Source organism: Pavona decussata, unplaced genomic scaffold (assembly GCF_977016875.1).
Source record: "Pavona decussata unplaced genomic scaffold, jaPavDecu1.1 SCAFFOLD_244, whole genome shotgun sequence".
Taxonomy (NCBI): Eukaryota; Metazoa; Cnidaria; class Anthozoa; order Scleractinia; family Agariciidae; genus Pavona; species Pavona decussata.
The window spans coordinates 2,270,374-2,290,537 of record NW_028145649.1 but is presented as its reverse complement, the minus strand read 5'-3'; the positions used below and the strand labels follow the sequence as shown (position 1 = coordinate 2,290,537).

The following is a 20,164-nucleotide window of genomic DNA, read 5'->3' as shown; positions in this document are numbered from 1 at the left end:
ATAAAAACTTTCAGTAAATATGAACCATTAACAAGCATTAAACACTTTTATTTTTACACATGCAGACAATGTAATGACAGATAACAACACAAAATACTCGTACAATTATCCGATCAGCTTGTTTCCCAGATACGCTTGTTTACAGAACATCACTATTTAAAACAAGAGTAATTTCGACGAGATTTACTGACTTTTTTTACCGGACGATTCAACGGATTATAGGGCAGCAATGATATCATAAATTCTTATAAGACAGCCATAATGTTATGTTATGAAAGAAAGCCTTCCGTTAGCAATTCCAGCGTGCTTTTCTTCATGGCTTCTGAGTGTCCATGCGTAAAATAATAGAACGAATGACATCTCCACTTATTGGGCACCTTCTCAAGCATCGCAAATGCAACAGGCAAATTTTCCTGGATGTTTGAAGGCATTGGCGGTGGGCCTAACGAAAGCAAAAAGATGGAGAGTGATCATGAGTGTGCTGCTATGGCTGCATTAATTTTTCAGCTTTAATGCCATGATGTTCAACTCCAGGTTCTAAGATTGCCAATTATTGTCCTATAAGAGCGGATTTCAATTGAGTGTCGAAAGTAATTTCACGTTTCCTTTGGTGTTGCTTTACTTCGCTCTGTCATTGGCCAGCAAAACACGTGAAACCTTCTCAACCAATCAGCAGCAAAACCAAAAACAAGCATGCCTTGCTCGCACGCGTTTTCCCGCGTTTGGCGTCGGTTACATATATTTGCTTCGATTCCTGATTGGTCCATTGCGCTTTTTACGTCAGTTGTAGTAGTTGTGATTAGCCAGAGTAATTTATTTGGTTTTGGTTTTACGACACTCAAATGAAACCGCTCTAAATAAGGGTTTCTTTGAGTCTCAGTGCATTGATTAACAGCGTAAATTAAAGCCTTTCTTTTGGTGTTAAGGGCCTAATGTGAAAAGTGGGAAAATTTAAACACTTTGGTTTGAAGGAAGTTAACAGTTTAACAAAGCCCGCTACTAGTGCCGACCCAATTTCCAAGAATTTTCTAAGGTGGATTTTTCGAATCAATTTATTGCTATAAATTTCGTTAATATTTCACCCACCGTATTAAAAAGAGCAACGATTTTTTAGTTTCTGGGAAAAAGAAAGCCGTGGCAACAGTTTTCTTGACAATGTTTTCAAAAGTGTGTGCGCTCTATTGCCGAGCAAAACTTTGAAGTCTTTTAACAGAGAGACCACTCTATAAGAATTATAAGAATTTGTTGCAGTTTAGTGAAACATTAAGTTTAAATCGATACAAGAAACATCTTTCACAGAAGGAGTGATGTGTCAAGATAACCTTTTTGTAAGCAAAGTTGAAAAAGGTTGACGCGACTTACATCGGACGATTTTTATTGACCAATCAGATTGGAGAACCAATTTACAGGAGGTTTTCCCCGAATACAAACATCCGGACACGAGAATAGATTTGATAGTGACAGAAAAGATGTATGCCTTTTCGCTTGGGTTTTGTTTTGGGGCATTCCTTTAACACTTTTAAGCAGAACGAAAGAGGTTGGCTAGGAAAAAAGAAAACTGAAAACTTATGAACATATAAAATAAATAACGTAAACCGGGAACGAATAAAAAAAGTACAAGCAGAAATAAATCTTACCTAATGCTTGTACTGGTAAGCGGGAAACACGAAACTTACAGCATCAAACTGAAATGACTGTGAAAACTAACGACTAAATTTCTTGCGCTTGCATATATGTATATGTACTAGTTAGTCCCTTAGGGACGCAAAATAACAAAATATTGTACGTACAAGTGAAAACAGGGATGCGAAACAAACAAAGTTGTAGAAGAATGTCACCGGCGGTAAATAACTGTACGCAACATTCCGGCCCCAAATAAACGAGTTCAGAAGAACACTTTATTTACCTCTAAGATTCATGCATGCGGACAGAACAGTGTTCCCAAGAAGCATAGCTTAGTGATTGGTCTGGTCAGAAAACCGGTTCTGGTCTTAATCTTCGCTGATCGTACATAACCATCCTTGGCTTGATAAACTTCCACAACACGTCCCAAAGGCCATTGACCTCGAGGGGAGTTCTCCTCTACGATCAGAACCAAGTCGTCTTACCGCTCGTTTGCGGCGATGTTTGGCAGTGGTTTAAATCATTAACCTGGACTTGTGGTCACCGCTTTAGCATGGGCAGTTGGCGACACATTTAGTACCGATATAATCTCGTTTCAGTCTTGAGAGGATTGGCTTGTTACTCACTTCATTGATAAATCAGAATATGTACCTCGCCTTTCATAGACATTGTCGAACAGCTCACGACTCTGAAGAAAACGTCAGTTTTGGTTGCATGTTTCAAGCTAAACACTACTGCCTGAACATAAAAACAACGGCAAGGATATTTATGTGTGCAGTGGTGAGATCAAATTTCGTGTTAATAACCTTACTCTGTCGCAATTTTCTTGCTTGTGGTGTTGCGATCAGCACGTCTATCCGGAACATGTCCAGAACATGGTCACAGTTTGTTTTTGCAGGTTTTAGATCGGCCCAAATTTAACCCTTTGTGCCGTAACAATGATCAGCATCAAATTTCTCCTTGTAATATCAATGGATTCTGAACCGCGAGGTCAAAAGAATAAAGGATATGATCACCGAAGGCGATTTTCTTGATATCTGAATAACTTCTCCCTAGTAATTTTACAAGAAAAGTATAGGGACAACATAGGAGAATTTGTTCTTTAATATAAGGGCTTCAAGGGTTAATCTTGCCCCGTTGCATGCTGAAACGCTTATTTTCAATCGAACTAAATCGCACCATGAAATAAACACCAAACCGCCAAGAAACGTGTGATAAGAACACAACAAATTTTTGAAACTTTTATTGAAGCGTGATTTGTCTTTTGGCGAAGAAAGAACAGCTTGCAAACTCCTACACCAATTTTGACAAAGGTTAAAATTGTGACTAGCCAACGCAACTCCAGCAGTTCGCAAATGAATTTGTAACAAAGCGTTCATACCTCAGATACCTTGGCTCTGCTTAATGATGTTTATCTTGATGATGAAGGGAAAACTCAAATATACTGAATGGAGTTTAGGAAAAGTTTTTCATATGCCATTGGGTACGCTAGCTCTGTGGCATTTGTTTAGGTTCACCGGCTCGGACTGCAAGATATCAGACAGGCCTGAACAAATGACCAGGCTATGAAAACATGGGATCCGTGGATTTCGTAACTCGTGATTCCATGCTTCCTGTAGTGAGATTGCAGGATTTTCGTTGTGATGTCTAAGCTAGAGCCTAATAGATCCACGTCTTTACGAGACAGAGATAAATATGTCATCGATGAAAATATTGGATCCGTGGAATTTGTTTCTCGTGATTCCATGCTGATGGTATTTATCTGCAGTGAGATTGCAGGGTGTTCGTTTATCATGTATATGAGAGCCTGACAGATCACCATCTTAACAAAGTTGATCATTGTTGTCTCTCGCTTTCGAGAGCTTAGGGCTCTTACAGTTGTTTTCAGTTCTGTTGCTTCGTGACTGACAGACAATTTTTATGTTCTTAGAGCTAACATGTATCTCCATTGTTTTGTTTTGTTTTCAGAGTTGTCTTTGGGAATTAAAAAGTACTCACACTGATAAGAAAGAAAGCCTTGGCAAAACGTTCGAACATTGTAAGTTGCAAAACACAACCACTATATATGTGTCGTCCAGTAATGATTGTATATACTACTGAACGCTTTACCAGTAGCACTAGGGTGGAGAGTTCAACCATTTACAAGGAACATCCGGGGACGCTGCCAATGATACGGGTTTTCCCCGTAAAACCGGTTTCGCTTGTCCGATTGTCAAGTAACTGCAGGGTTTTTCCCTTCACAGCGCGCGCATGAATTGGTTAGTTCATGGTCACGTGTTCAGTTGAACGAAAGTGTACATTTCAACCATTTACACTGAACATCCGGTAACAGTACCAATAATTCGGTTTTCCCCGTGAAAGTGGTTCGGCTATTCCGTTTTTTTTTTTTTTTTGTAATTGAAGGTTTTTCTCTGCACAGCGCGCGCGTTCATTGGTTAGTTCATGGTCACGTGTACTCATATCAAACTCATTGCGATATCTGCCCTGTGTGGTGCAGGGTGACGCTGACTTCCGGTGAAAATGTACTCTAAAAACCCGCTATTTTTGGGCAAAATATTTCCTCTCTTTCCCAAAGTAGTGTTTTGCTTCCAAATGTACCGCCAGTAATAACTTGCACAATGTCTAATCTACTATTCACAGCAAACTGCAGAGATTTTGTCGTGATTTAAGCCTGCCATTTATTATATTTTCCTGAGTCGTTTTGATGTAAAAAATTTAAATGCTTGACCGGTCGGGAATCACTGTACCGAGGAAAACTGGGCTTGCTCAACGGCGCATGCTTGAAATAATAAATGTACCTCCAAATTCAACTAGGGGAAAAAATTTCCTGCATTTTGATATATAATTCGTTGGGGTTTGGCAAAATGAGTTCAAAAACCCTTCATCTTGTAGTCTGTTTTCTCTTCGAAACCGTGAAGTCTTGCAAAAGGTAAAAAATTTACATAAATATATGCTCCTGCTTCTCAAGTCTTCCATTGTACATTTTACCTTATGTACGACTTCATGTTATCATAAATATTCAAAGCACGTGAATAGCAGTGAAATTGACCGGGACAAACAAAATAAAATTCTTGTTTGGAGAAAGCGAATAACGACTGAAATTTGACCAAAATTCAGCCTTCTTATCTAACACCAATTTCGGTTCCTGAGCCTAAAACTATCTTGGATATCGAAAAGAATTCTTACTCTAACCGCTTGTAATTTAACAGAAAAATCTGTGTGGGGGGGAATTTAAAGATATCTAGATTTATGCAAAGTAGGAACTTTTTCATTTATCTGCGCTTTATTTTCACTGTTTTTAAACATAAATATCTTGAGATCCAAGACACCCATGAAGCTCAATATACATTTAAATTGTTTTTCTATGAGGGAAGACCCTTTAACAGAAAGGATAAAGTGTCAAGTTTTATTTTGCCAGAGATACTTTCTGTGTGCAACAGTTTGAAAAGGTGGTCATCCATGCATTCGCCGCCAGTAAAATTCAAGAAAGAAATTAAAAACGTTCGTTAAGTCAGTTCTTGTGGTCTCCTTTTCTTTAACACCAATAAGGGTTATACCAGGTACTTTATGTAAATTTTAACTTTCAGAAAATATAAACGACTACCAAGCATTAAACACTTTTATTTTTACACATGCAGACAATGTAATGACAGAGATCTACATAAAATAGTTGTACGATTATCCAATCAGCTTGTTTCCTAGATTCGCTTGTTTACATAACATCACGATTTTAAAAAAGAGCAATTTCGATGAGATTTACTGACTTATTTTACTGGAAGATTTGATGGATTATAAATTCTTATAGGGCAGTCATAATTTTATGTTATCCAAATTCGCTTTCCGTGCCTTCCGTAAGATCCGTCCTAGAAGTGAACGAATGACATCTCAACTTATCGGGCAACTTCTCCAGCATCGCAAATGCAACAGGCAAATTTTCTTGGATGTTTGAAGGCATTGGCAGTGGGCCTGACGAAAGCAAAAAGATGGAGAGTGATCATGAGTGTGCTGCATTGATTTTTCAATTTTAATGTCATGATGTTTAATTCCAGGTTCTAAGATTACCAATTATGGTCCTTTTAGAGCGGTTTTCAATTGAAGGTCGAAAGTAATCCTCTGTTTCCTTTAGTGTTGCTTTACTTCGCTCTGTAAATGGCCAGCAAAACACGTGCCACCTTCTCAACCAATCAGCAGCAAAACCAAACCAAAAATGCCTTGCTCGCACACGTTTTTCCGCATTTGGCGTCGGTTGCATATATTTGCTTCGATTTCTGATTGGTTCATTGCGCTTTTTGCGTCAGTTGTGATTGCCATAGTAATTACTTTGGTTTTGGTTTTACGACCCTGAAATGAAAGCCGCTTTAATTAAGCATTACCTTGTGTCTAGAGAAGTGCATTGATTAACATCGTGAATTTGAAGCCTTTTTTTAGGTATTAAACGCCTAATGTGAACAGGATGGGGAAAAATTAAACACTTTGGTCTGAGGGAAGTTAACGGTTTAATGAAGCGCGGTACATACGCCTACCCAATTTCTGCGGATCCCCCTCCCCTCCCCTCCCCCCTCTTCCCATTCAGAGGAAAGCTTGAAACCAAAACGGCAAACTGCACCCTGCGAAATCTGCATGCCCACTTTGTTTTAAAATTAAGCTCGTCTGGCAGAAATGCATCCACCCTGAATGAATTCATAGTTCCGTAAAGTAAGGATGGCTTTGATGAATTGTGTTTAAAACAGGCGGCAATTGATGTTGAGAGCAAGTCGTTGAAAGGGGATCACCGATGAGCGAATTGAACTCGCGTTTTTTTTAGATACCAAGGTCTTAAATATCTGGCTGACATTTTTATGTCTTTTACAGTCCACTTCAATCTTGACTTGCTTTGCTTCTAGCGGTCAAAACTGCACATGCCATCTTACAAGTGCTTCTCAACAAACTCTCAACTAAGTCCGACTACTCTCAACTAACTAGAATCTTGAATGTTTATAATGATTTAGAAATCTTTGGGTTAAAAGATCGAAGTAAACTTGAATATTCTTACTCGACCATACAATTCAATAACGGGTATCCAATGAAAACTCGGAAAGAATAATAGTTTTAGAAATGAGAATGTTCAAATACAATGATGCAAGCCAATGGTCCGGCAAGAACTCCCAAGCATGTCTATTTCGAGGACTAACGCTAATTAAAAGACCTAAAAGATAAATCAACCAGACGACAACCTACAAAACGTTTATGTAGGATAACCTAGGTCTTTAAATTAAGTGCACCAAATTGTTCATATCTCGGAAGCGGCCTTAATCGTCCCAGAAATTGGGATTTAGTCGTAAAGAAATGAAATCCACAGTTTTGTTCAGCAAAATGTTTGGTCGAAATTTCGTATCGATGGAAAACTAATTCCTTTCGTTTTCGAAGGGCAAATGTGTCGTTAAAAATGACCCCCCCCCCCCCCCCAAAAAAAAGGGTTAGCCTGGACTTTTCGTAAAACAAACAACAGCTAGTAAATTAGACAAAATAACTCCATCAAATGAGGAATTTCTATTTCCTAACTATAGACACGGTAGGCATTCTGTTTATCTCGTACCCAGATCTTCTCATTGATTCCTCGGTAGCGAACATCTGTCAGGAATGTGACACACAGCACAACTGCATATGCTCAACATTTGTAGTACATGAAACACTTTGCCCAAGAATTGCCTAAGATGGATTTTCAAGGTTAATTTATTGCTATAATTTTCGGTAATATTTCACCCACCGTATTAAAAAGGATCAACGATTAATAGTTTCTGGGAAAAAATCGAAGAAAGCCGCTGCAAACGTTTTTTTTTTTTTTTTGATAATGTTGGCCAAAGTGCGCGCGCTCTATTGCCAAGCAAATCTTTTAAGTGAGGAAACTTTTTTTCTTCAAACAGAGAGATGACACTATATAAAAAATGTTTGTTATAAGAATTTGTCACAGTTTACAGAAACCTTCAAGTTTAAATCGATGCGAGAAACATCTTTCACAGAAGGATTTAAGTGTCAAGATAATTTTTTGTAAGTCATGCGTCTACGCGCGTGAAAAGCAAAGGTGAAAAAAGTTGTCGCGACTTACATCGGACGATTTTCATTGACCAATCAGATTAAAGAACCAATGCACCAGATGTTTTCTTTGAAGACAAACATCCGGACACAAGAATAGATTTGATAGTGACTGAAAAGATGCCTGTGTCGCTTGGGTTCTGTTCTGCGGCTTTGCTGGCTTCATGAATGCTTCTTAAAGGGTGTCACCTATTTTCAGTAAACGTCAAAACAATGGTTCACTTTTGTTAGCAATAACCCTACTAGTGCACAGACAATAGTATCATTCCTCCTTGGCTGCAGGTGGTTAGGATAGAAATGGATTCCTACTTGAAAAAATTGACAAGTGCTTTGAAGTTCCTCTTATGTAGCTTAATAAAATTAAAAGCGTTAACCTTTTTAAATGTTATTCTTGTGCAGAGAATTATTACAATTTTTCAGCCCCCGCTGCTCCAAGAGCAATTTCGTGTTTGAGTCACTGAAACAATTGAACAGTTTCGTCGACAAACATTTAGCAACATCTCCGTGATAGTACCCTTTAAAGGTCCGTTTATTTACCGGGAATGGCTTTGATTTGTGAGTTGCTCTTCAGGCCCGGGCAACGTCGTGTTTCTTGCGGCATAAGAAAGGCATAGTCGCGAAACCAACAGAACAAGAGGTCAAATGCAAACTAAAGAAAAAGCGTCGGAAAACCACAGAAAATTCTATGACAGTGTTAAATATGAACTCATAATTTGAAATAAGCCAATGTTAGGGACAGGGCTCCATTCAGTGTATCGACCTTTCAGGACGTAAGCGTATACTAAGTGATTTTTGAGAATTATCTGTTTTCAACTAACAGCAGTTACTGGTTTTATTTTCGCCGTATAACTTAAACGAGCGCTAGCTATTGCCCTAGCATAACTGGCAAACACTTCTATTTCTATTTTTTCTCTTTATTCCCACTTATCTAATCAGCCGAGAACACCAGACAAGAATATTCAAGAGAAATAAATCGAAAAGCCTTTTTTTTGCTCAATTTTCGGACCATACGTTAATCTGTTTAGATTCTATTTTTGATATTTCTGGTCGCAGAAAACTTTTAGGAATTTTTTTTTCAGAAAGTGTTCTCCCTAAAGTAATAAAGCTGCCGTCGGTTTTTCTGAGCATCCTGGAGTTTATAATTGTTTATTAAACCACGTTTTTCGTTCCTTGACGAAAAAGAACTATTTTCCCATGCTACTATCCTTTTAGGTACAAAAACGCCGAAGCCAAGAAGTCAAGTTTTTCTTCACTGTACAATCGAAATTTCCAAAGCTATTCGTTGCTGATAAGAAACTATAATATTTCCTTCACCTTGGTCATCAGTTGATTCGGAATGCTCCTCCATCGCTTGGAGTGGGGCCTTGTCCTGCGCAAAAGAAATATTGAAAATATTATTAGAGCTAATTAAATACCTTGTAACAAGAACAGAAGATGAAAGTTATCTGTTTAAACAGAGCAGTTGACTGTATTCATCCTCTCTTGATTTACAATAACAAACAATCTGTACCTCGCCTGTCATAGACATTGCAGAACAGCTCACGACTCTGAAGAAATCGTCAGTTTTGGTTGACTGTTTCAAGCTGAGCACTACTGCCTGAACCGAAAACGAGCAAGAAAATTTATTTAGAAGTATGTGTGCAGTAGTGAGATCAAATTTCGTGTTATTTGTCATGTCATGAGACTCACTCTGTCGCAATTTTCTTGCTTGTGATGTTGTGATCAGCACGTCCATTCGGAACATGTCCCGAACATGACCACAGTTTGTTTTAGCAGGTTTTCGGATCGGCCCAAATTAAACCCGTTGTGCCGCAACAATGATCAGTATCAAATTTCTCCTTGTAATATCAATGGTTTCTCAACCCCTCAGGTCATGCGAATTAAAGATATAATCACCAAAGGTGATTTTCTTGATATTTGAATAACTTCTCTCCCATTAATTTCATAAGATAAGTGTAGTGAAAAAATAGGAGATTTTGTTCTGTAATAGACCTCTTTCATAAAGGGAGGGTTTAATTGCTATTCTTTTGTATGCATTTAAATGAGCCTTCCTGGCCTCGCTAGCATGTGTAAAAACAAAAGTATTTTCACTCAAAAGCGAGGTCAAGAAGGCTTATTTGCATGCCCATAAAAGAATACTAATTATGCCCTCCATTATGAAAGAGGTCTATATTAGGGTTTAAGGAGTTAATCTCGCCCTTTGGCCTGCTTGCTTGTTTTTTATGTGTGCAGTAGTGAGATCAAATTTCGTGTTATTTGTCATGTCATGAGACTCACTCTGTCGCAATTTTCTTGCTTGTGATGTTGTGATCAGCACGTCTATCCAGAACATGTCCAGAACATGATCACAGCTTGTTTTAGCAGGTTTGCTGATCGGCCAAAGTTAAGTAACCCGTTGTGCCGTAACAGTGATCAGTATCAAATTTCTCCTTGTAATCTGATCAATGGTTTCTCAACCCCTCAGGTCATGCGAATTAAGGATATTATCACCAAAGGTGATTTTCTTGATGTTTGAATAACTTCCCCCCATTAATTTCATAAGAAAAGTAAAGGGACACGATGAGAGATTTTGCTCTGTAATATTAGGAGTTAATCTCGCCCCGTTGCATGCTCAAACGTTTATTTTCGAACTAAATCGCACCATGAAATAAACACGGAACCGCCAAGAAACGGGTGATATTAGAACAGAAGAAATTTTTGGAACTTTTTTTGAAGCGTGATTTGCCTTTTTGTGATGAAAGAACAGCTTGCAAACTCCTTCACCAATTTTGACGAAGGTTAAAAACTGTTGACTGGCAAACGCGACTCCTGAAGCTCGCAAAGAAATTTGTAACAAAGCCTTCATACCTCAGATACCTTAGCTCTGCTTAACGATGTTTATCTTGATTATGAAGAGAAAACTCAACTATACTGAATGGAGTTTAGGAAAAGTTTTACATATGGTATTGGGTATGCTAGGAATAACTGCAAGATATCAGACAGGCCTAAACAAATGCTATCTATGACCGGGCTATGAAGACGCATGGAATCCATGGATTTCGTAACTTGTTATTTCATGCTTCCTGTAGTAAGATTGCAGTGTGTTCGTTTATCATGCCTAATCGAACAGATTCACGTCTTTACGAGACAGCGCTAAATATGTCATCTATGAAGATATAGTATCGTGGAATTCGTTACTCGTGATTCTATTGTACGTTGTAAATCACAACCACTTTGCGTTGTCCAGAAATGATAGGATATGCTACTGAACGCTTTAGCAATAGCACGAGGGTGGAGACTCCAACCAGTTTACACAGAACATCCGGAACTCTGCCAATGATACGGGTTTTCCCCGTGAAAGCGGATCGGCTAGTCCGATTGTCAAGTGACCGCAGGGATTTTCCCTCCACGGCGCGCGCATTCATTGGCTAGTTTATGGCCACGCGTTTCAGTAGCACAAAAGTGTAGATTTTGACCAATTACACTGAACATCCGGTAACACTACCAATAAAACGGGATTTCCCCGTGAAAGCGGTAGTCGGCTAGTCCCATTTATAACGTAAAGGAAGGTCTTTTCCCTCCACAGCGCGCGTATTCATTGACTTAAGTTCATGGTCTTATTTACAATAGCACGAGGATGGAGAGTTCAACCATGAACACTGAACATCCGGATGGAATGGAACGCTGGCAATTTTAAAATTTAGGTGTGAGAGGCAGCTCATTTAATTAAAATGTTTCTAAACCAAATCCAGGATGAAAAGTTTATTCACCTCCTTAGTAATGATTAAAGAAAAATTGCTCACTGCTAGGAATAAAATTTCCAAATTGTAAAACAACGTAAATCGAAAGTCGCCAATTTACTTTTAGTTATCAACTTAGTTGATAAACCGGCATAAATTAAACACGGTCAGTTTTATCCCCCTCCCCCTACCCCCCATGGCAGCTTTGATATTTTGATACCCAAGGTAAGTGAGCCAATCCGAATACTCTGTTCGACTGATCATCAGTAATAAAAAATAAACCTCGGTGAAAGATTTGCAGGGTCAATATAACGTTTCCTTTGTACATAAACTTAAAATGGGTGTTGGTTCTAATTGCATATATGTATACAAAAATCGTACTTTGAACAGCGGATGAAAGAATAAATAAGTGAGAGTCCATTCCAGGTATGTGTGCAGCTTTGGATAACTAGCTACGAGCAGAAAGCCTGAAAACAATTACAAGCTTGAACAGGATTCTAATCTATGTCCTCTGCGATACTGGTGCATTGCTCTATCAAATGAGCTAATTACAAGGAGCCACATTTAATTTGAGGAACCTAAAATTACAAATCACGCGCTGATTTTTTTTCTTAAAAAAAAAAAAGAAGGAATCCGATGGAACAGCAAAACTTCCTACAATTTTAGTTCTTAAACTATTTATTACAGATAACCAGATAAACGTTTGGTTTGTTACTGATAATTAAACTTTAAGACAGGTTTTAAATTAAATGTTCACTAAGGTCACGTGTTGTACATTGCGGAAAAGTGATAAGAATTTAAGTATACTCTTAATACAAATATATTATTTACTTTCAAACAAATCAAACTATCCCCCTCACAGATATTGAGATATTTCTGACGTCATCTTAGTTCAAATCCGTCTAGTCAATGATGAAGCATCAATGTCACTGTAGCTGCTCCGTCAACAAGCCGTAGTTGTTGTTCAAACATTAACGATTTCTTGTAAATTTATACAGATCGTCCTGCATATTAGCCTCCCACGCAGTCGTTTTTAGGGGACTCGAATTACCTCCTCCCCACAAACGCCTGCTTACCTAAGCGCCACATTCCTTTCCGCCGCTAAGCCAATCACAGCGAACCTTCTAAAATCTGGAAGGTTGACCTTGACCTCAGAACGCCTCTCGCGGTCTCGAACAGTAAAAACATCACGGCAGAGACAGAACTTTATCGAGCTTACGTGAGCTTTGAGTATTGTGTGCCCTACGTTCAAAATTTCTAGTTTAAATGTCTATCAACGGACTGCAATCAAAGAATTATAATTCGTGACGGGAAATAGCGATATTTTCGTCAATTTGCCGAATGGTTACGCAAAGTCGCTTTAATATTTATTGCTTTGCCTTCAATCTTGTCGACCTTGTCGGTGTGGAGGAAACCGAAATATCACCCGATATGTCGGTAAACTTTAAAGATTTTGCAGTTGAAACTTGCTTTATTATTGCAATTTGTTCGGGGGCATGTACGACATTAGCTGACATTTTCCACAAGGACCACAAGTTGATCGGCTCTTTGTCGTTTAACTTTCCGTTTAATAGTCTTCAGTGGACTGATAAATACTGCAGATCTTCCCTTGAATCGAGTACGTCTCTCGAAGCACTTCGTCCAAAAGCTTCCAAACGAACAAATCTGTTCCAGAGTAACGTAGAGTAGCGTAAGAGGTGATATCTTCATCGACTGTCAACTCGATCAGGCGGGGAAGATCGACTACACTTTCCCGAAGATTTTGACTCTCCCAGCAGTTTAATAACGGTGTCAAAATGTCGCACAAGAAGCGCTTTTATTCACACTCGATATTTGTTTTGGCGTTTCAGCCATAACCAGCCATTCAAGAAGTGAAAAAATATATGCACATTCTAACTTAACTCCCGCATCTCTCAAGCTCGCGGGAAACGGAAGCGGCCGTTGTAACCAGGAATTTGATTTGATATTATTGGACAATGCCTCGATGGTGATTGGCTAAGGTGCTTGGGGAGTAAAACAATGGGAAAGGAATGTGGCGCTTGGGTAAGCAGGCGTTTGTGGGGAGGAGGTAATACGAGTCCCCTAAAAACGACTGCGTGGGAGGCTACCTGCATATATGGAAACTTCTGAACAATCGCGTGACAGAAATAATTGAAATATCAGATGTTTTCTGCAGACCACAAGGGGGTTAATTTCTTTTTCCATTCCTGTTCTAACATCACTTCTTATGTAAGTCTTTCAAGACTTCTAGTTAACTTTTAACACATTTTGAACGGAATTTAGATGATTCTAACTGGCTCAACTGGCAACCTGAGTTTGAAAAGGGGTTCTTCCATTCGCCGTCAGTAAGGTTCAGGCAAGAAAAAAAAAGTTTGTGAGGTCTTCTTTTGGTTTTCTTTCTGTTATTACCAATAAGGGTTATATCAGTTACTTCATGTAAAATTAACTGTCAGTAAATATGAACCACCGACCAAGCATTAAACACTTTTATTTTTACGCATGCAGACAATGTAATGACAGAGATCCACATAAAATAGTTGTACGATTATCCGATCAGCTTGATTCCTAGATACGCTTGTTTTTTATTTATTTATTTATATCACTTTCAGTTTCAAGCTACATACACCATAGATACGCTTGTTTTCATAACATCACGATTTAAAAAAGAGTAATTTCGATGAGATTAACTGACGAAGATTCAATGGATTATAAATTCTTATAGGGCAGTCATAATTTTATCTTATCCAAGCATGCCTTCACCGGCTTCCGTGACATCCGACATACTACTGAACGAATGACATCTCAACTTATCGGGCAACTTCTCCAGCATTGCAAATGCAACAGGCAAATTTTCCTGGATGTTTGAAGGCATTGGCAGTGGGCCTGACGAAAGCAAAAACATTGAAAGTGGTCATGAGTGTGCTGCATTGATTTTTCAATCTTAATGTCATGATGTCCAACTCCAGGTTCTAAGATTACCAATTATTGTCCTTTTAGCGTGGTTTTCAGGTGAGTGATTTCAAGTTTGCTTTGGTGTTGTTTTCCTTCGCTCTGTTATTGGCCAGAAAAACACGTGCCACCTTCTACACTAATCAGCAGCAAAACCAAAACCAAACTTACCTTGCTCGCATGTGTTTTCTCTCGTTTGGCGCCGGTTACATATATTTGCTCCAATTTCGAATCGGTTCATTGTGCTTTTTGCGTCTGTTATTGTCCAGAGTAATTACTTTGGTTTTGGTTTTACGACAATTATCAAATGAAGACCGCTCTAATTAAACACTACTTTGTGTCTAGAGAAGAGCGTTGATTAACATAGTGAATTTGAAGCCTTTCCGTTGGGTTTTAAGGGCCTAATGTGAACCGGGTAGGAAAAATTAAATACTTTGGTTTGAAGGAAGTTAACAGGTTAATGAAGAGCGCTACAAACACTAACCCAAATTCTGCGGATCTACTTCCCCCCTTCTCCCCCCCCCCCCCCCATCCCCCGCACCTTCTTCCCCATCGCAGGATAGCATGCTACCAAAACGAAAAACAATGATGCAAGCCAATGGGTTGGCAAAGACCTAAATAATAAACCATGCAGACGACAACCTACAAAACGTTTATGTAATATAACCTAGACTTTGAATTAAGTGCACCTAATGGTTCATTTCCGTCGATATCTGTTCGAAAGCGGTCTTAATCCCCTCAGAAATTGGGATTTAGTCGTAAAGAAATGAAATACACAATTTTTTTTGCTAAATGTTTGTTCGAAATTTCGTATCGATGGTAAACTAATTTCTTTGGTTTTCGAAGGGGCAAATGTGTCGTTAAAAATGCGAAAAAGGCTTTGCTTGGACATTTTCGTAAAACAAACAACTGCAAAATAAATTTTGGGAATGAAATTGAGTTTCGTAAGTTACGCTCTTCAACTTCAATTTTCAGCCTCGGAACTAATCAATCTCGATTCCAATTACACAACTTTGTCTTTAAAAGACAAGAAATCAACAGGGGAACAGAGGGAACATTTGACGTATTTTGCTTGAATTAATGTAAGTTCTCGTTCGGTTCCCCTGCATGTTTGAATCACAAGATCAACATGACGTTGACAAGCTCTTATGTCGCACCACTAAAAGAAATCAACTAAATATTACATTGAGTTAATCTCGTACCCAGATCTTCTCATTCTTCGGTAGAGAGCATCTGGTAAAATCCGTTTTCATGTGTCAGGAATGTGACACAGCACAACTGCATATGCTCAACAATTGAAGCAAAAACACTTTGCCCGAGATTTGCCTTAGATGGATTTTCAAGACCAATTTATTGCTATAAAGTTTCGGTAATATTTCACTGACCGTATTAACAAAAGATCAACTATTTTAACTTTCCGTGAAAGAAGAAAGGCGCCACTTCAGTTTTGTTGACAATGGTGGCCAAAGGGCGTGCGCTATATTGCCAAACAAACATTTTCGTTAAACTTTTAACAGAGAGACAACACTCTTTGGCTTGCGGCAAATCTTTTTTCTTGAATTTGAACTCTTACTCTGTCCGGGGCTGTGTCACCTAATTTCAATGTCATTTTCAATAGCCAAAGACACATATTTGTACAGACGTAAACGTCAAAATAATGTTTCAGTTCTGTTAACAATAACCCTACTAGCGCACAGAAACTGGTATAATTCGTCCTAGCTTGGCTGCAGATGGTTAGGATGGAAACGGATTGCAACCAGTGTTTTGAAGTTCGTCATATGTATCTTGGAAAAATGGCTAAAGTTTTTTTATATAATTTATTCTTGCCCAGACAATTCAGTCCATATTTTTCCCTCTCTGCTCCAAGATCGATTTCGTTTCTGGGAAGCGGTCCAAAGTCAAAATATTTGAACCATTTTAAGAAACACATGGCAAAATGTCAATGAAAGTGTCTGTTTGAAGACGCTTTGGCAAATTAAGCTATTGTTAAGTATTGTATATTTCATTTACCATTGTCATTAGTTGATTGGGAATGTTCCTCCATCGCTTGGACTGGGGCGTTGTCCTGCGCAAAGAAATATTGAAAATGTTATTAGAGGTAAAAGCCTTGAAACGAGAAAAGAAGATAAAAATTGTTACTTTTAACAGAGGAGACTTAAAAAGATAAATGTATTTACATTAACAAACAATATCTGTACCTCGCCTGTCATAGACATTGTAGCACAGCGCACGACTCTAGAGAAAACGTCAGTGTTGGTTGACTGTTTCAAGCTGAACACTACTGCCTAAACTTTAAATGAAGCAAGAAAATTTATTTAGAAGTATCTGTACAGTAGTAAGATCAAATTTCGTGTTATTTTTCATGTCATGAGACTCACTGTGTCACAATTGTTTTGCTTGTGATGTTGTGACCAGTACGTCTGTTTCACATGTCCAGAACATGATCACAGTTTCTTTTAGATCAACCCAAATTTTAAAAGTAACCCTTATAGCCGTCACAGTGATCAGTATCAAATTTCTCCTTGTAATATTAATGTTTTCCAACCCCCTGACATCATGAGAATTAAGGATATGGTCACCCAAGGCAGCTCAAGGCGATTTTCTTGCTATTTGAATAACTTCTCTCTAATAATTTCATTAGTAAAGTATGGGGACAAGATAGTAGAATTTGTTCTTTAATATTAGGACTTCAAGGGTTAAGCTCGCTCCGTTGGGTGCCCAAACGTCTATTATCACGAGCTAAATAGCACCATAAAATAAAAAACTAAACCGCCAAGACACGTGTGATAAGAACAAAATTAATTTTCAGTACTTTTTTGAAACGTGCTTTGTCCTTTGGTGAAAAAAGATCAGCCGTCAATCTCCCCTATCAATTTTGACGAAGGTTTAAATTTGGTGTTGTATATCATATCATGAAACGTTCAATGTCTATATTTCACGTTGGTCTTCTGGCTCAGGACAAAGATAAAATTCTAATGTAATAAAGTTTTAAAGTAGTCGTGAGGTCTGACATTTCAACTGATTTAGTTTAAGTTGTTATCACGTTTTAATTTTTAATTTTTGCAAAAGAACAAATACAATGAAAGGTACATCATCCAGCCTTGGATTCAAGTATAAGTATAAAGTATAAAGGTTGGTTTTATGAAACAATTAGATCGATAACAAAAGTTTTCATAGCGACAAGAACTTTAAAGGAAAATTCAGGGAATGAGTAAATCAGGGACATCGTAAAAATAAACAGATTATTTACTTGAAGCGGATTTCGTGCTAAGGCTACTGCAGTTCAAATGCAATCGGCCTTTCTCGTTGAAAAGAATTAGTCATTTTCACCTGCCCTCTGTGACTGAAATTTGAGTCTTTGTACAAAGAATGCATGGGTCAATATATGTTCCAGGCTCCCTTTATGGAAGGCTTGTAAAACTGTAAAGCTGCATGGCTTTTGTGTCCATTCTTTTTGGCTACCCAAACTAATAATTAACTGATTGGCATTCAGTCTGGACAAAATTTAAATGCCAGGACTGATCAACCTCTTGATGGTTGAAAACACATAAACAAAAGTGTTTTTCGATTAAAATAGAAAATAAGTTCGCGCGAAAAAATAAGTTACACAAAATACTCTCCCGGCCGGCCGCCCAGAACAAACTCTACTACTGTAGTTATTAGGAGGTGGCTCGTAATTCTGGAGAGGAGCGAGGGGGAGGGGTGCAGGCACTCAAGCAAGTTTTATAAGGGAAGGATCCGCCCGGAGGGGGCTTTTAAACCCTAAATGACCGTTCTCCTTACCTCCTAACCCTTTTCTATACTCCAGCTCGTGAAATCCCTACACTTTCGACGGGGGGGGGGGGGGGGGAGAGTCGAATTGGGTAGGGAGGAGTTAGCGCAGGCTCATTTTCCCGAACAGCGGCTTGTAATCGCGCCTATGACAACGGTAGATTTACAATTACACATGCATCCACAAGGGTTTTGAAACCATAATTTGCCGCTGTTTACATCTCATAAAGACTCTTCAAAACTCATTAATAATTCATAAGCTGACCTTTCAAGTCAGTGCAGTGATTTTAAAACCCGATAAAAACTCCTCCTTATTAGTATGCAGTGTTTAATGTTTTTCTCGTATGCTAATTTCCAACGTTCACAGAAGCATCACTGTTATGAATTCTCTTAGCTTTTCCACACGCTTTTCCAGGAATGTTTTTGAAGCCGTCCAAAAAACTCGCGGCACGTGTTTTATCTGGTCGAAAACCACTCGACTTCGCCACGTGGTTTTAAGTAATAGATCAAACACGAGGAAGAGTGTTTCCTCCTATTTCCAGACACCGAGAAGTAGGTTGAAAAAACGAGGCGCATCTGAGTTTTGCTAACCAACTTCGAGGTGTTTGGAAATAGGAGGAAACGTGATATAGCTTCTCAAACTATTGATAATTCTTGGAGAAATTCGAGGCAAAAGGTCACAAAATGTTATGATAATTAAGATCACATTTTCAAACCTCCTCCACAGTAGTGATTTCCTTTGTTTTGGATTGATGAATTATTAATGAGTTTGAGAAATCCCGTTAAAACACTGCTGCTCGTGTATTAAACATTACGTAATGTCCGCCTTTTTGAAAAAATAAAACTAACGCATGCGCAGCCTGTTTTTGTCTAGGTTTTCCCCGGCCGTTCGCCTCGGATATGTCATCCAAACGAATATACCGTGAGGGCCTGGGAGAAAGCCATAAAGGGACTAGACAAAACAATTTGCATGTTGCGGACTAAGAGTGAATTTGATTAAGCACAAGAAAACACGGCAAATTGATGTAGAATGGAGTGCTACGTCGCAATTTCCTGTGATTATATCCCTGACCATAAATCATCACCAAATATTGTGTGTAAGTCGCCTGCCGGACCAAATTTGTAGTGTTGAGTTGATGGTCAGGATCTTGAATTTCCAACGTCTTGATGTCACTCCTATAAAAAGAAAAGACCATGTGTGTTTCTCAAAATACATTTAACAGGGGCACCCAACGACAGTTTTCTCTCACATCCTTTGAAACGCTATTTCAGGCTATCTGGAGTGCCTTTAAAGCTCTGTAGGTTCATTTTAGGCCGCGCTATAATATTTTTATCTGTTCGGTCGCTCTAGGGGAACTTGAGTCTTTTCGAAATTACTAGGTCATCGTTTGTCCTTTTCCCGAAAACCTTAGGTCTTAATTTCCTTTCCGAAAATCTTAGCTGACCTTTTTTCGGTACCCGAAACGACATTTTTATCATTCCGAAAACACCAGGCCTTAAATTTCCCATATCACGAAAGTTCGAGGTGAAAATTCCCTTTAGAAAATTGTACGGGATTAAGGGCCTTCCGAACAGATACGTTACCGAAACGATCCGTTGGGTGCCCCTGATTAAAGTCAAAGTACTTTTTTGGAAATGGTGTCCAAACTGCACCGAAAAGTCGTAGTCTAATCACAAACGCCGTGTTTGAAAATCAAGAACAAATTTCAAAAGTAGTCCCAATTCAGACCCTCAATTCAGCCTCTTAGAGTAAGTAAATGGTTTAGCTTTGCCTGGATTTTTGGTAGAAACAACTAAATCGTGTCCGCTTTCAAAGCGTATAAGGTTTTTCAAAAACTCGGTTAGAAATCGTTGCAAATTAGGAGAGTCAAGATGGCGGTTTCTCTTGCGCGGTCTCCCACTAATGAAGTGTTTTGACAAGTTGTACTTAATCAGCCACTCACGTTGCACAGTTTAAAAGCGTTTGTGTAAAAGAAATTTCTGAAAATTTCAACATTGCTATGATTACTGATAGCTTTGACTCGTGGATA

At 38.6% G+C, this 20,164-nt stretch overlaps 1 protein-coding gene across 11 annotated transcripts; it reads right to left on the bottom strand.

The window, feature by feature from the left end:
- Window positions 1-32: 32 nt before the first annotated feature.
- On the bottom strand, window positions 33-18,168 carry LOC146457407 (uncharacterized). 11 transcript variants are annotated; one of them, XM_085092000.1, is made up of 7 exons: window positions 16,541-16,732; window positions 16,374-16,428; window positions 13,523-14,297; window positions 10,543-12,418; window positions 9,206-9,292; window positions 9,010-9,064; window positions 5,229-5,589 (listed from the first exon to the last, which is right to left on the bottom strand). In XM_085092000.1, the coding sequence occupies exons 1-3, from the start codon at window positions 16,577-16,579 to the stop codon at window positions 14,155-14,157; spliced, it is 237 nt and encodes a 78-aa protein (XP_084948126.1). In that variant the 5' UTR covers window positions 16,580-16,732; the 3' UTR covers window positions 5,229-5,589; window positions 9,010-9,064; window positions 9,206-9,292; window positions 10,543-12,418; window positions 13,523-14,154. The 11 variants fall into 11 exon arrangements, with proteins under 11 accessions (XP_084948122.1, XP_084948125.1, XP_084948124.1 ...); XM_085092002.1 differs by having other exon boundaries at window positions 16,562-16,728; XM_085091996.1 differs by lacking the exons at window positions 5,229-5,589; window positions 13,523-14,297; window positions 16,374-16,428; window positions 16,541-16,732 and adding an exon at window positions 33-442 and having other exon boundaries at window positions 10,543-10,640.
- Between the last annotated feature and the right edge of the window lie 1,996 nt (window positions 18,169-20,164).

Coding starts and splice junctions, on each gene's coding strand:
- LOC146457407 (XM_085091994.1), bottom strand. CDS start 9,439: ATGTTCCGAATGGACGTGCTGATCACAACATCACAAGCAAGAAAATTG. Junction 9,065..9,205: donor CAATGTCTATGACAGGCGAG/GTACAGATTGTT, acceptor TCTTTTGCGCAG/GACAAGGCCCCACTCCAAGC. Junction 443..9,009: donor CGAATCAACTGATGACCAAG/GTGAAGGAAATA, acceptor TGCTTTCGTTAG/GCCCACCGCCAATGCCTTCA.